The sequence below is a fragment of the Mauremys mutica genome, chromosome 7, assembly GCF_020497125.1.
Source record: "Mauremys mutica isolate MM-2020 ecotype Southern chromosome 7, ASM2049712v1, whole genome shotgun sequence".
In the NCBI taxonomy this organism is placed as follows: domain Eukaryota; kingdom Metazoa; phylum Chordata; order Testudines; family Geoemydidae; genus Mauremys; species Mauremys mutica.
The window spans coordinates 76373068-76386567 of record NC_059078.1 but is presented as its reverse complement, the minus strand read 5'-3'; the positions used below and the strand labels follow the sequence as shown (position 1 = coordinate 76386567).

Below are 13500 nucleotides of genomic sequence, written 5' to 3'. Positions count from 1 at the left end.
TCAGACTCCCTGTTCAATGTGCTGTCCCCCTCGGCACAGGGCAGGGTGGACATGCTCCATGAAGCATGTCCTGTGGCAAACACCAGCCTCGTTTGCTCCCATCTCTAAGAAGGCGGAACGCAAGTATTTTGTACCCCCTAAGAGGCACCAGTATTTGTATACCCACCTGGCGCCCAACTCCTTGGTGGTCGAGTCGGTCAACCACAGGGAACGGCTGGGGCAGCCAGCCCCAACCCCAAAGAACAAAACTCTCGGAGGCTGGATACTTTTGGGAGAAAAGTTTATTCGTCTTCAAGCTTCCAGCTAAGAGTAGCAAACCATCAGGCTGTCCTGGGTGGCTACGAGTTTAATCTCTGGGGATCCCTCCCCAAGTTTGAGGACTCCCTCTGGGAGCACGATAAAAAGAGGTTTAAGGAGCTTGTGGAGGAAGGGGCAGTGGCCGCAAAGGCATCCCTGCAGGCTGCTTCAGATGCAGCAGACACGGCTGCACGGTCCATGGCCTTGGTGGTGTCCATGAGACGGGCGTCATGACTCCTGCTCTCTGGGCTATCCAGCGAAGCGCAGTTGTCAATGCAGGATCTCCCTTTCGACAGGAAGACTCTGTTTGCTGAGGAAACAGACACAAGGCTGCACGGCATGGAAGACTCCCGCACGACCCTCCAGACCTTGGGCCTCTATGTTCCTGCTCCGGCAAAACCCAAGTTCAAGCCGCAGCAGGCTCCCTCCCAAGCTGCCCTCCTGAAGTACAAGGCCACCCATAAGAAGCAGTGGGACTACAGAAAACGCCTGCAAAGACAGTCTTGGCCTGCCCCCCAGCCTCGGTCCTTTAAGGGCAAGCAGGCAGGTAAAACGCGTTTTTGATGGGACGCTCAGGAGTACCCCGCCAGTTCTCAGCAGGGATCCACCCCCAGTAAAGCTCCCTTTTTCCAATCAGTTGTGTGCTTTCCTCCCAGAATGGTCGCAGCTCACCTTGAACCGATGGGTCCTCAACACCATCTCCCGAGGTTACACCCTTCAGTTTACCTCCTCCCCGCCCACCCCCCCATCCCTCTTGGGGGACCCATTGCACGAGGCTCTGCTCGAGCAGGAGGTCGGGCAGCTCCTGGAACTAGTAGCGATAGAGGCGGTGCCCAAGGAGTTCCTGGGCAAGGGGTATTACTCCTGGTATTTCCTTATCCCGAAGGCCAAAGGGGGGCTCAGGCCCATCATGGACCTGCGAGGCCTGAACCAGTACATGGTGAAACTCAAGTTCCGCATGGTTTCCCTGGCCTCCATCATCCCCTCCCTGGATCCCGGGGACTGGTACTCTGCCCTCGATCTACAGGAGGCATACTTCCACATCCATATATTCGAAGGGCACAGGTGCTTCCTCCGTTTCGTGGTGGGACAGAATCACTACCAATTCATGGTCCTCCTGTTTGGTCTGTCTGCTGCCCCCAGGGTCTTTACAAAGTGCATGTCAGTAGTAGCGGCCTACCTCAGGTGCCGTGGGGGTCCATATATTCTCCTATCTGGATGACTGGCTGGTCAATGGCACCTCCCGATCGCAGGTGAGGGATCATGTGGCACTCCTCCTGTCCACACGCACCGCCCTGCGCCTGTTGGTAAAAAAACACCTAGTCCACGTTAGTCCCAGTCCAACGCATAGAGTTTTCGGGGCGATCCTGGACGCAACATCAGCCAGGACCTCTCTCCCCCCAGACAGCTTCAAGACCCTGAAAGGGCTCATCAATTCGATTGCAAGGTTCCTAGTGACGACAGCCAGGGCTTGCCTGCAGCTGCTAGGTCACATGTCAGCGTGCACATATGTGGTCTGCCATGCCAGACTCAGGATGAGGGCCCTCCATCTCTGGCTAGCCTCGAAGATCTCCCAGGCCATGGACAGAATGGACAAGGTCCTCACTGTGCCAAACTCGGTGATCACCTTCCTGCGCTGGTGGTCCACCCCAAGCAACATGCTCGAAGGGGTCCCGTTCAGGGACAGGGCCCCATCGTTGGAACTGGTGTCTGATGCATTGGACCTGGGCTGAGGGGCCCATGTGGGGAATTTTCAGACCCAAGTCCTGTGGTCTCTGCAAGGCCTGACCCTTTATATAAATGTCAAGGAACTCAGGGTGGTGCGACTGGCATGTATGGCCTTCCGCTCACACCTGAAGGGCAAGGTAGTCAGGGTCCTCACTGACAACATGGCCTCAACAGGCAAGGCAGAGCCCAATCCTCTGCCCTCTGCCACGAAGCCCTCAGTCTGTGGGATTTCTGTGTAGCCCATGACATCCACCTAAAAGCCTTTCACCTGCAGAACGTGAGGGTGGATCACTTGAGCAAAGACTTTTCCTCTCAGCACGAGTGGCCTCTACACCCAGAAGTGGCCCACCAGCTCTTCTGAAGGTGGGGAACTCCACAGGTGGACCTATTTGCGATCTGGCAGAACCAACGATGCCCCCAGTTCTGCTCCAGGGGAGCTTAGGGAAGGGCGCTATCTCCGATGCCAGCTTCTCTATGCCTTTCTCCCATTCCCTCCTATCAGCAGGGTCCTGGAGAAAATGAAGATGGACAAAGCCAAGGTCTTCCTCATTGCCCCGGAGTGGCCCAGGCAACACTGGTACGGGACCCTCTTGGGCCTGGCGGTGGCTCCACTGTGGCCGTTGCCACTCCACCCGGACCTGCTCTGTCAGGACCAGGGCCGCCTCCTCCACCCCAACCTGGCAGCTCCTCATGACACAGCTGCTCAGTGGCTAGATGGTGAGGAAAGGACATGCTCAGAACAGGTTCAGCGCATCCTCCTCGAAAATAGACAGCCCTCCTCTCGCCGCTCTTACATGGTGAAGTGGTCTCAGTTTTCTAGGTGGGCGGCAGACCAAGGTGTGTCCCCAACGTCTGCCGCGATCCAGCTTATCCTTGATTAACTCCTCCACCTGAGGGCCCAGGACCTGGTGCCCTCGTCAGTCAGGGTGCACCTGGCAGCATATCAGCCTTCCATCCCCTGAAGCAAAGACACACTCTGTTCTCCCGTGCTATGACCAGCCAGTTCCTTAAGGGTTTGGACTGGCTTTACCCATAATCTAAGCCCCTGGTCCCACAATGGGGCCTGAATTTGGTGCTGGCTCTTCTTACGGAGCCCCCATGTGAACCGTTAGCCCTGTGTTCCTAGTCTCACCTCTCGTGGAAGGTGGCCTTCCTGGTTGCTATCATGTTGGCCAGGTGGGTCTCGGAGCTCAGGGCCCTGACCTCTGAGCCGCCGTATACGGTCTTTCGTAAGGACAAGGTCCAGCTCCACCCACACCCTGCGTTCCTCCTGAAGGTGGTCTCCGCCTACCACATGGGTGAGGACATTTTTCTACCAGTCCTCTGCCCCAAGCCTCACATGACTAGTGAGGAGCCCTGTCTCCACATGCTCAATGTGAGGCAGGCTCTGGCTTTCTACCTCAAGCGAACCAAGCCGTTCAGAAAGTCCTCGCAACTCTTTGTTGCCTCAGCTGAGTGCGCGAGAGGCCAACCGATTTCCAGTCAGCGGCTTTCCAGCTAGATCATTTTGTGCATCTGCTCCTGTTATGAGCTGGCGGGTGTCCCCCCCCCCCCCATTGTGAGGGCGCACTCGACTCGGGCGCAGGCCTCATTGGCTGCCTTCATGGCCCACATCCCTATACAGGACATTTGTAGGGCAGCCATGTGGTCTTTGGTTCACACATTCACCTTGCACTATGCAATAGTCTCTCAAACCAGGGATGACACCGGGTTCGGCAGGGCAGTACTCCGTCCCGAGAACTTGTGACCTCCTACCCACCTCCAGAAGGTATAGCTTGGAATCACCTATTGTGGAATACACATGAGCAATCACTTGAAGAAGAAAAGACAGTTACCTTTCCATAACTGGTGTTCTTTGAGATGAGTTGCTCATGTCTATTCCAGATCCCGCCCTCCTTCCCCTCTGCCGGAGTTGTCTGGCAAGAAGGAACTGAGGGTAGGGGGAGCGTGCAGCTCCCCTTATACTGCTCCAGGCAGGCGCCACTCCAGTGGTCGCTGGGGGCGTTCCCCCACTACGGGTACTGCTAGGGGAAAAACTTCCAGCACTGGTGCATGTGGCGAGTGCACACACCTATTGTGGAATAGACATGAGCGACACAACTCGAAGAACACCAGTACGAAAAGGTAACTCTCTTTTCCATACAAACTGGTGCCAGCTCTTTTCCTCCAAGAAAATAATGAGAGGGATCTCATCTAAATGGAAATGAACAACATTTTGGGAAAGGAGAAAAATAAAACCACAAATACTTTTCATGTTTCTTTTTCTGTGTTCAGTTTGCAACGTTGTTGTCACTACTTTGTTTTTATTGCCTAACCTTAGGTAAGAAATGCATATCTACTGATTGACTTGGGCTAAAAGACAGATTTGTTGTGCATTTGCTGATTTCTATTTCTAGGTTTCTGATGCAGGGAAAGAGAGAAAGAAGACACCAAGCTTTAAAACTGTCAGTTCTCCAGTTTAAGAAATTGGTTAAAATCACTTCAGAGTTTGTTTTTATGATTATGAAACTGCCTGCCTTAATTAATAAGGACCTCTAACTGACTCTGAACAGGTTGGTGTGCTGATAATTGCCTGTGTCCATTCTAAATGTCTGGTCACTGGATGATAGCGCTATCCTGTATATAAGATCCTAGGAGTAGTTGCACTGCAAACAATTATCTTTTTTAACTTCAATTTTTCCTATGAATGTTTTATTATTTTGCCCTCTTCCTGATTTATTTTTAACTAACAATCAGTCCAATGAAGTTATGCTCCTAAACAGTATCATGCTCTGGAGGGAAAGCACAGGATAAATCAGAAAGCTGTAAACTCTTGGGCTCAATTAGCATTACACAATTTGCTGAGAAACTCCCAAATCAAAATGTAATAGTTTCTCTTGAAATGTCATTGACTAATTAGCTTTTTCTTTCTTTTTACATTTTGTCACATTAATGCTAGACATTTGTACGGGATACAGTGATAGGCTGCTTGTTATCCTTATGTTGTTATTTTGTTATTTGCTTTTTAATTTATCTACATTTGCTTGTCCGATAGTGTTTTGGAATCAACTTCACTGTCAGTATTGTCACTCTCAAACCAAACCAAACCAAAGCACCGGGGAGCTCTCATACTGGTGCAAGCCAGCAATAAGTCCATTGACGTCCATTGACTAGGTGTATGTGAGAGGAGAATCAGGCCCACTTTGTGTACATAATGTTAACTTGTGTCAGAGATCAAAATGTTAAAAGATGACACACTGTCTTTAACTTAGCTTGCTGAGTTTTGGCAGTGTACCAGCATACATCGTAATGAGAACACACTGATCTAAGACCCCCCCTATTATCTCAGTGTACAAGTTCAGGGACAATAGTGGTCGTTTTTAGATTTTGTTTGTTTGTTTTTGTTGGTTTCCGATTTTGGTATCTAAATACAACAGTGTTAGTGTGTTAAATTCCTTGGCTCTAATCCTGCCATTCTTACTTAGACAAAACTCTCATTGACTTGTGTGCAGGAGGATTTTTAAAGTTTAGTGCTTAAAAAAAAGAATAAAAACTAAATGATAAAAGAAAAATATTCTCCTAGAAGACTATGATGGCAGCAGTGTTAGCTCTTCTGCATTACTTCCTATCGTGTATATGTGCACTAAAGGGGTTTTAAAATAGGGGATTATTTAAATAATAGCTGTTTAAGAACTTTTGAAAAACAGAACTTTAAAATTATAGATTGTCATGTAAAATTCCTGAATTTAGGATTTTCAGGAAGAATGAAGGTGAGGTTTCACATAATGGCTCTTTAGCTGATTATGTGTATATACTTTTCAAAAGGTAGATCATCAAGAAACTGTAACTACTCCTTTGTGTAGATCCCTGAAATCAGACTAACATTTTGTGAATCCCAGCATGAAACATGATAATTGAATTTTTCTGTCATGAATACCTGTATAACAATTATTCTTACAGATTGGTAACTGTTAGATGTCTTCCACTTTCCATGGTACTTTCCATAATCTTTAGTTGCACAGTTAACTTTTTTATTAATATATTTTGGTTCAAAATGAACTGTATCCCTTTGTTCCCTGAAAATGATAGGTAACCACTCTCAAAACTACAAATCACATGCTAACTATATAATATTTTAATATAATATATATAGCAACAACTAATTAGTAATTAAAGATCTAGACACCATTGTGATCACATTAATTGCATAACCAATTCAACCTTTAAATATAAACTGATTAGTGTGTTTTATTTGATTCTTTTTCCATTTCCCTTCTATCCACATCCCTTTTCATTTAGACTTAGAAAGCAATCTTAATCCTTGTTCCTCCAAATAGATATGCACAGTTACTCGTGTGCAGCCCCACTGAATTCTACATAGGCAAAAGTGTCTGCCAGCACATGTAGCTGTTTGAAGGTTGGGAACTTAATCATTAAACGAGAGCAAGCGAGTTTGCCTTGAGCAAACATAAACTCCCTTACCACTTAACTACCTCTTTCTGTTTCTCAATAGCAGCGCGGACCATGATACCCTCCTCACGCTATTTAAAAACAATTGAACATTGAAAAGAATAATTATTTACATTTGCATATTCAGAATTGCAGCTTGCCACAATCAATTATCTGAGCCCAAGCCAGGGGATCCAAAGAGGGCTACACTAAGAAATTGGATATGTTAGTGCCCTGAACTCTTAATTTGCACTCAAAATGGAACAGCAAGAGGTGGCAAGGTTCTAAGGCATCATATTGTTATCAGCAGGCAAGGGGTACACTCCCAGGTCAGATCTCCCGTAGATGTACAAGGTGCAGTAATGCAGCAGGTCTGGAGATTGAAGAGCTAACTGGGACTTCAGATGAACTGTATAAAATTAGTTTCCTGATAGTCACAGGTGAAGAGGACTCTGAAGGGGTAGAGCTCCATCCTAGTGGTCAGAGAGCTGAATTGTAGCTGGAGTTGGATTCTTTCTCTTTACATAGAAACCATCTTGTTTCTTTTGTTATCTGTCCATTCAGGAGCATGCTAAAGATGTGTTTAAATAGGTGCCTATCATTGGACTCCTAAGTCCATATTTTGGCACCTAGATAAGAAGCCTGACTTTTCAAAAAACTAAACATCCAGCAGCTCCCATTTAAAAACAAGGCAACTTATTTAGGTGCTAAAATATGGAGCTAGGAAACCAACTTTGGGCACGCATTTTAAAAAATCTTTTCCCTAAACCTTCAGAGAAAAAAGAAGTTGCTGGTAGTAATAACTTTGCTGCTGCTGTTGTGGGACGATCTAGTCCATTCCACCGGTTTAACAGAATTTTTCAACCCTAGGCCTAGTTTCTCTTAGAAGAGCCTTATCCTCAAGTTCTTGCACAAAATTCCTCAGCTACACTGGGAGTGCGATTTCTCCATGTTGCCTAATCCAGTCAATTGATTTTTCATGGATACTTAAAACAAACTTCCCAAGACATATGTGTGGGAGCATGGAAATTCTTAATCAATGTTCCTAACTAATGAAATCTGATCTAAGTGAAGTAGGTCAGTTTCTTTAATGACTTCCCTTCAGTTAAAACACACTGTGTTCCTGAAGAAATATTTTCAGAGGAAGGGATTACAGAATTATTTTTTGAGCCTGTCATTAATTGTAGATAGATCATATTTTCCCCTTATTTTAAAGCCTGTAATGTTAACTTGACTTTTTCACAGGCTATCTCACAAGGTTTAAAGCATAGTTGACTAAATACCTAGTTCAATAACATTTTAGAGATATAGGGTGAAATTTTGTCCCCATTGAAGACAGTTGCAGAACTCCTATTGATTATAACAGACTCAGGATTTCACCCGTAATATATAGCTTGCCTGTGACATGAATCTGATGGACAAGTCTGTTGTCATTCATTTTTTAACATTTTATAAAAATACATCCATCATTTCACAAGATCAAAGCTTCCATAGACTTTTAAGTGTTATCTCTGTAGGCTGATCCCTGTATTTTTATCCTTTAAAATTCCACCAACAGAAAAATGCTGTCTGGGTTGAAAATAACCAGGGAAAAGCGCAGGGTTGAAAATAATCAGGGAAAAGTTGGGGGTATTAGCTTGATGCTGTGGTTTCATTTACATTGCCATTTGTCTTTATTATGGGACAGCTGTTTGCCTCACCACAATTAAGGTGGAGCTGAGCTCCCAAGTTAAGAAGTGATGTTTCAATTCCAGGTTCACATTACTAAGATTTTGTGCAACTTACTTAGGAGTATCCAGTTTTGTGGACACTGAAACAAAGCAAATGTACCTTTTTCCTTTGTGTTAGTATTTAGTGAATGTCAAAGCAAACTGTCTCTTTAATTGCAGAATTAAAATCCTACAACTAAAGAATTAACACCCGTGTATGAGCTAGTGCTTTATGAGGGATTTTAGTCGATGAATCAAATTGTCCTCACCTTATTAAGGCTGTAGTGTGATTTCTAGCCCAAGTAAGATGAGCAGGATTTGGCTCAATAACAGTTAAACATTGTTTTTGTAACCCAGATGAAAAGTAGTGCATGTCATATACTTTAATGTGCCTCAGCATACTGCTTATTGAATATAGTATGTACTTCCTTTTCATAAGGAAACTCATTGTAGGATAAGATGCCCTAATTATCCTGATATATTTGGTTCTCAATTTCAAATGACATTTTCTTTTGCATAAAAACACAAACTTTTGTCTTATTTTAGCTTCAACCGGCATTCTTCCACCTCCATCAGCTACCAGTCAAAAAAGAGGTATAAAATATTATGTTTTGCAGCTACTACACATTAAAAGTATTTAACACACCACTTTAATGCTACTAGTAGACTTCTAGTGAACTATTAACCTAAAAGTAATCTTAATAAAATATGTTTCCTCTCTTCTTTTCCTGATGACTAATAGTTTTCAAACGTAGTATTTAATTCATTGCCTCTCACATGTTATTGTCTGTTACAGATCCATTCGGTTAAGATTGGGCACTTTCAATGCTTTTCAGAGATGTTATTTTACTGTTCCATTAAACCATCTTCAGTCCTCAGGATATCTTTTGTCACCTGCTTAACCACTATTTACTTTCTGCGGCAGAAATTACAGCTGGTAAATCTTTCCAAAGCTGATTTAGCTTCACTAAAACCCTTAATGATGTAGCTCAATGCTTTATTTCTCTTACAGGAGTCTTTTCCTCTCCATTGCTAAATTGCATCCTCACTTTGGTTGTCTTCATAAACAGTTCCATAGTTAGTTATTGAACTCAGTGGTGCTGGTTTTTGTTTGTTAGGAGACAATTTTTTTATGTTCTACAATTGATTTTCTCTGTAGCAGACACCAGTTTCCTAGACGTACAAGGAAATCTAAGGCAATGTTTTAAAGTGCTATAGACATTGAGAAATACACGAGAAACGAACAAGCAGTTATTTTTCTGCATGATGGTCTAAACATGAGTAACCTGACTCACATTTCCTAATGCATTTTGCAAATTTAGTGTCCTAAACAGGGTCTTTACCAATGAACCCAGGTGTTTGAGACTAGAACTTACTCAGCAATAGCAGGCACACTAGAATTTCAGATATGTTTTTATAATAAGTGTAATTTATAATCTCCTACAGGACATAGCAAGTGTTGATCAGATTTTTAAATGTAGGTATGTTGCACTGATTTCTTGTGTAACTGTTTTCCCTTTGAATATTAAGGTTTAAAGTAATAAAAGACTTCAGATAGTGTATATTTTAGCCAATCACCTTTTGAAATCATCACACAAGGCCAAATCTATCACCAAATTGTTTCCAGTAACCTCAGGATGCCACTGAAACAGAGTCCCATAAACTCTTAAATTTCAAAACATTGGTGTCAGTACTGGATTAAATGGACACTGTTTATAAGGTATTTAGGTTGGGTTTTTTAGTCAGTCTGTCTGGAATACAGAAAAGAGCAATGATTCTGTGTGAGTTCTCACTGTTCTCCAACTGAAGTCCAGTGCAGCTGGCAGCTATTGGCATAAGACACTAAAGAGGGGACAGCAATAGGAAATAACTATAAATATGAACAGTGTCATGTGTTGTTAAGAGCATCTTTCATAGTTACAAAATTGTGGCACTATACAGCAGAGTCCACAGTAAACACAAACTCATGAGAATAGTTTGTCAAAATCAATGCCTCATATTCTCCATGTCACAATGGAACCAAATTCAGGCCACGTTTACACTTAAGTTACGTTGGCATAACTAGGACACTTAGGAATGTGTAAACACAGTAATATCAGGGGGAAAAAAGTCTTATTTCTTATTTTATTCAGAGAACTGATATAAGCTAGATGGGCAAAAGCTGTCTTTTTCCCCAGTATGAATTGTGTCTCCAATAGAAGGGTTTGCGAGGTTAGTCTTTAAGGTGCCACCGGACTCCTTGTTGTTTTTATGGCTACAGACTAACATGGCTACCCCCTGATACTGTACCCTTTTATGTTTACTGTCAAAACCTTTTTCGTGTAGACAAGGCTTCAATGGTCAGAACCCCTAAATCCTGCAGCAGATGTGGATAAGAGTCTGAACTAGGCCTTGGGGGATCCTCCCTGTGTGAGGCTCAATTAAATAGTGGGATTGAAGGAAAAAATAGGCGTTTGTAAAGCAAGCATGGCGTTGAGGAAAGCAAGGGAACTGTTTAGCCCCAGCAAGGGTTTAATTACTCTTCCTGTATGGATTGTTGTGCTTGTTGCAGAGCGTAAACTTCAACATCTGCTGACTTCTGCCTCTTCTCCTCTTGTGTTTCTTCTTTTCCTTTGTTTATTTTCCTTTTTACTCCTTCCCAAGGCATGTCTTCTGTCTCATCTGATCCCTGATTCTCTGGTAGTGGTAGAATTGGGGCTTGAATAAACTGGAGAGTCTGCAGCCTATTCCCTCTTCCGCAGTACATAGAGGAACAAGGGCTCTTTACTTGCTTGGAGGCTGCTTGCCCAGCAGAGGGGAAGGAGACCTAGAGCTAAGTGATTGGAGTACCATGTACATGGCCAAGTAATCTGATAGAGCATCTGGAAGAACCATGTGAGGAATGGGATGGGCAACAGCCCTTGTTTGTAAACACTGTTCAGCAAGCATGGTCTGGAGTAGAGCAGGGAAATCAGCTCCAGATGACCAGATTGCTTGAGTAGATATAGCTGAACATTTGCAAGCGGACAGCTGTAGATCCTTCTGGTACCACTGTAGCTCTTGGGACTCCTTCTAAGGTATCAGGAACATCCCTGAACTCTTGCACCTGAACCAGAGAAGTCACCCTGTGTTAGAGTGAGCTCTAGGGGCTGCAGAATCAAAGAACCATGGAAGTTGTCTGAGAGCTCTTATTCTGTCAAACAATTGAAGACAAGCCACTGAAGCAAGCCACAAGCTCTGCCCTTCCCCTGGAGACACTCCTCTGCAACTGCAGTGGGAGCAGGGAAGGAGGAAACATGTATCTGGTTTCATCTGTTCCTCTCACTGATTCCCATGGCTCAGACATCTCTCCCCCAGCATCCTGTTTCCCTTTAAAAGCACCTAATAAAATAAATCCCCAAAACCCACACTTGCGCAAAATTAAGACCACAAAAAAGTATAGGTATGTACGTACTCAGGTGCATGCACTCTAATCCCCATGTTAACTGATTTAAATATAAACATTAGAGGTTGGGTGTGTGTACACAAGTAAGGTATTGTGTGAATGTATCTGAATTTGTGCACCCACACAGCTGCATCCACACTTGTGACAATCTGGTCTTATAGCATAAGTAGAGTAGGGCAAAGTATTTGCCAAGTAAAATGTTCTTTAGTGAAATGTATCTGCTTTTGAGGTCATCAAATATTTTATATGTTTCTTAAAAACAGCATGGTCAAGGAGACGGATTGAGCATAGGCCTGGGAACCAGAAATTCTCATTCCTACTTATTTTACTGGCTGTCCTCATAAAAATTGATTTTATATCCCAGTATACTGATAGGACATTGCAATATTTAGTTAATGTATGCCTCACAAGACCTCTCTGAGGTAAGTGGATGCTGCTTCAAGTCCAGTGCTCAGTCCTCCAGACTAAATTGCATTCAACTCATTGAATTAAAGTAAAACGTTTGCAAGTGTGAAGACCAGTAAATCCAAGCTGCAAATAATTCTGTGGTTTACGGTTATCAAACTGAGGCCTTGTCTACACTACTGGGGTAAGTCAACCTAAGTTACGCTACTCCAGTTACGTAGCTGGAGTCAACGTAGCTTAGGTTGACTTACTGCGGTGTCTAAACCGTGCTGCGTCGATGGGAGACACTGTCCTGTCAACTTACCTTACTCCTCTCGTTCCAGTGGAGTACCGGAGTTGACTGGAGAGCACTCTGTGGACGATTTAGCAGGTCTTCAGTAAACCAGCTAAATCGACCCCCACTGCATCGATCGCAGCAGTGTCAATCCCCAGTAAGTGTAGACTTGCCTTCAGGTTTATCACCTGAACCATAAGAAAGTGCTGGAGACACAGGTGCTGGAACAATTTTTATAGAGGTGCTTAGAGTCATTGAACCAAACTATAAACCCTGTATGTGATGGAAACCACTTCAAGCCAGGGGGTGTGGCAGCACCCCTCGTTCCAGCACCTATGTGTGGAAATAAACTCCTCGGGGGTGATTTTTCTCATTGAAATCCCTCGCTGCTGCTATTTGGAATCTTTCAAAGAGTTTTGCACTTACCTGATCTCTCCCCTATGCTCCTGGATTGAGAATCAGAGGTTTTTGGGACCCTTCAAACTTAAACATTAGAAAAATAAATGAATACATTTATAACCTCAGCCTAGACCTGGGAAGGGGCTAGTTTCAGAGATGAGATATATTTTTCTCTCTGCTTTCTAAAGGCCAAGTGCTTGGTCCCACTGAAAAGAGGTGGGTTACTAGTTCTCACAGCACTAGTATAAATCACTGAATTTTGTTGGATTTTGCTCCCATTTAAATCAGTAGCAAAACTCCCACTTATTTCAATGAGACCAGGATAAGCCTCTTTGTAGGCCCTAGGTAAATGGACCAAGAATCTCATTTTCAGATGCCTATCCCTGACGTCTGAAATGATCAACCCCTGCTAAATGGGATCTTCCTGCAGTTGGTCACACCCAAAACTAGAGATTGATTAGGTCTCCTATTTGGCTAGTTTTCCCAACCAAAGGGATTGATTCTGTAAAGTTGCCAGAGTTAAAGATACTGACAGCAGGCTCTTTTTTCGCTCATTAAATTTGTTTTTAAAGCAGTCATTAAAATGCCAGTGATGGGGGCTGCACTGGCTGCCTTCATCGCCTATAATGGCTACAAAGGCTAATGAATCTCACATTCTTCTCTCTGTGCCATTAAGGAAGCATCCTTTGGGGTGGTATGGAAGCTGACAAATCTCTTGATTTCTTAATCTGTGGCTCTTGATGTCTGGAAAATTGCTCACAGCTTTGCTTTGCTTTTAGAGGTACGGGCCAGTCCTATTCATCAACTCCGATTTCCCAGGGTACCGCTTCTTCCTC

General features: G+C 44.0%; 1 protein-coding gene and 1 long non-coding RNA gene across 2 annotated transcripts in view; one reads left to right on the top strand and one right to left on the bottom strand.

The window, feature by feature from the left end:
• Positions 1–281: 281 nt before the first annotated feature.
• On the bottom strand, positions 282–3512 carry LOC123374877. The gene is made up of 3 exons (XR_006581232.1): positions 3158–3512; positions 1478–1598; positions 282–607 (listed from the first exon to the last, which is right to left on the bottom strand). It is a non-coding gene; the product is annotated as an uncharacterized LOC123374877 (long non-coding RNA).
• A 600-nt stretch (positions 3513–4112) lies between these two features.
• LOC123374522 (LIM domain-binding protein 3-like) overlaps positions 4113–13500 on the top strand; it is a 31824-nt gene continuing 22436 nt past the window's right edge. Inside the window, exons 1-3 of the mRNA XM_045024594.1 lie at positions 4113–4149; positions 4300–4345; positions 8709–8756. Coding sequence (XP_044880529.1) covers positions 4113–4149; positions 4300–4345; positions 8709–8756 — 131 coding nt within the window. The remainder of the gene's footprint in view (positions 4150–4299; positions 4346–8708; positions 8757–13500) is intronic.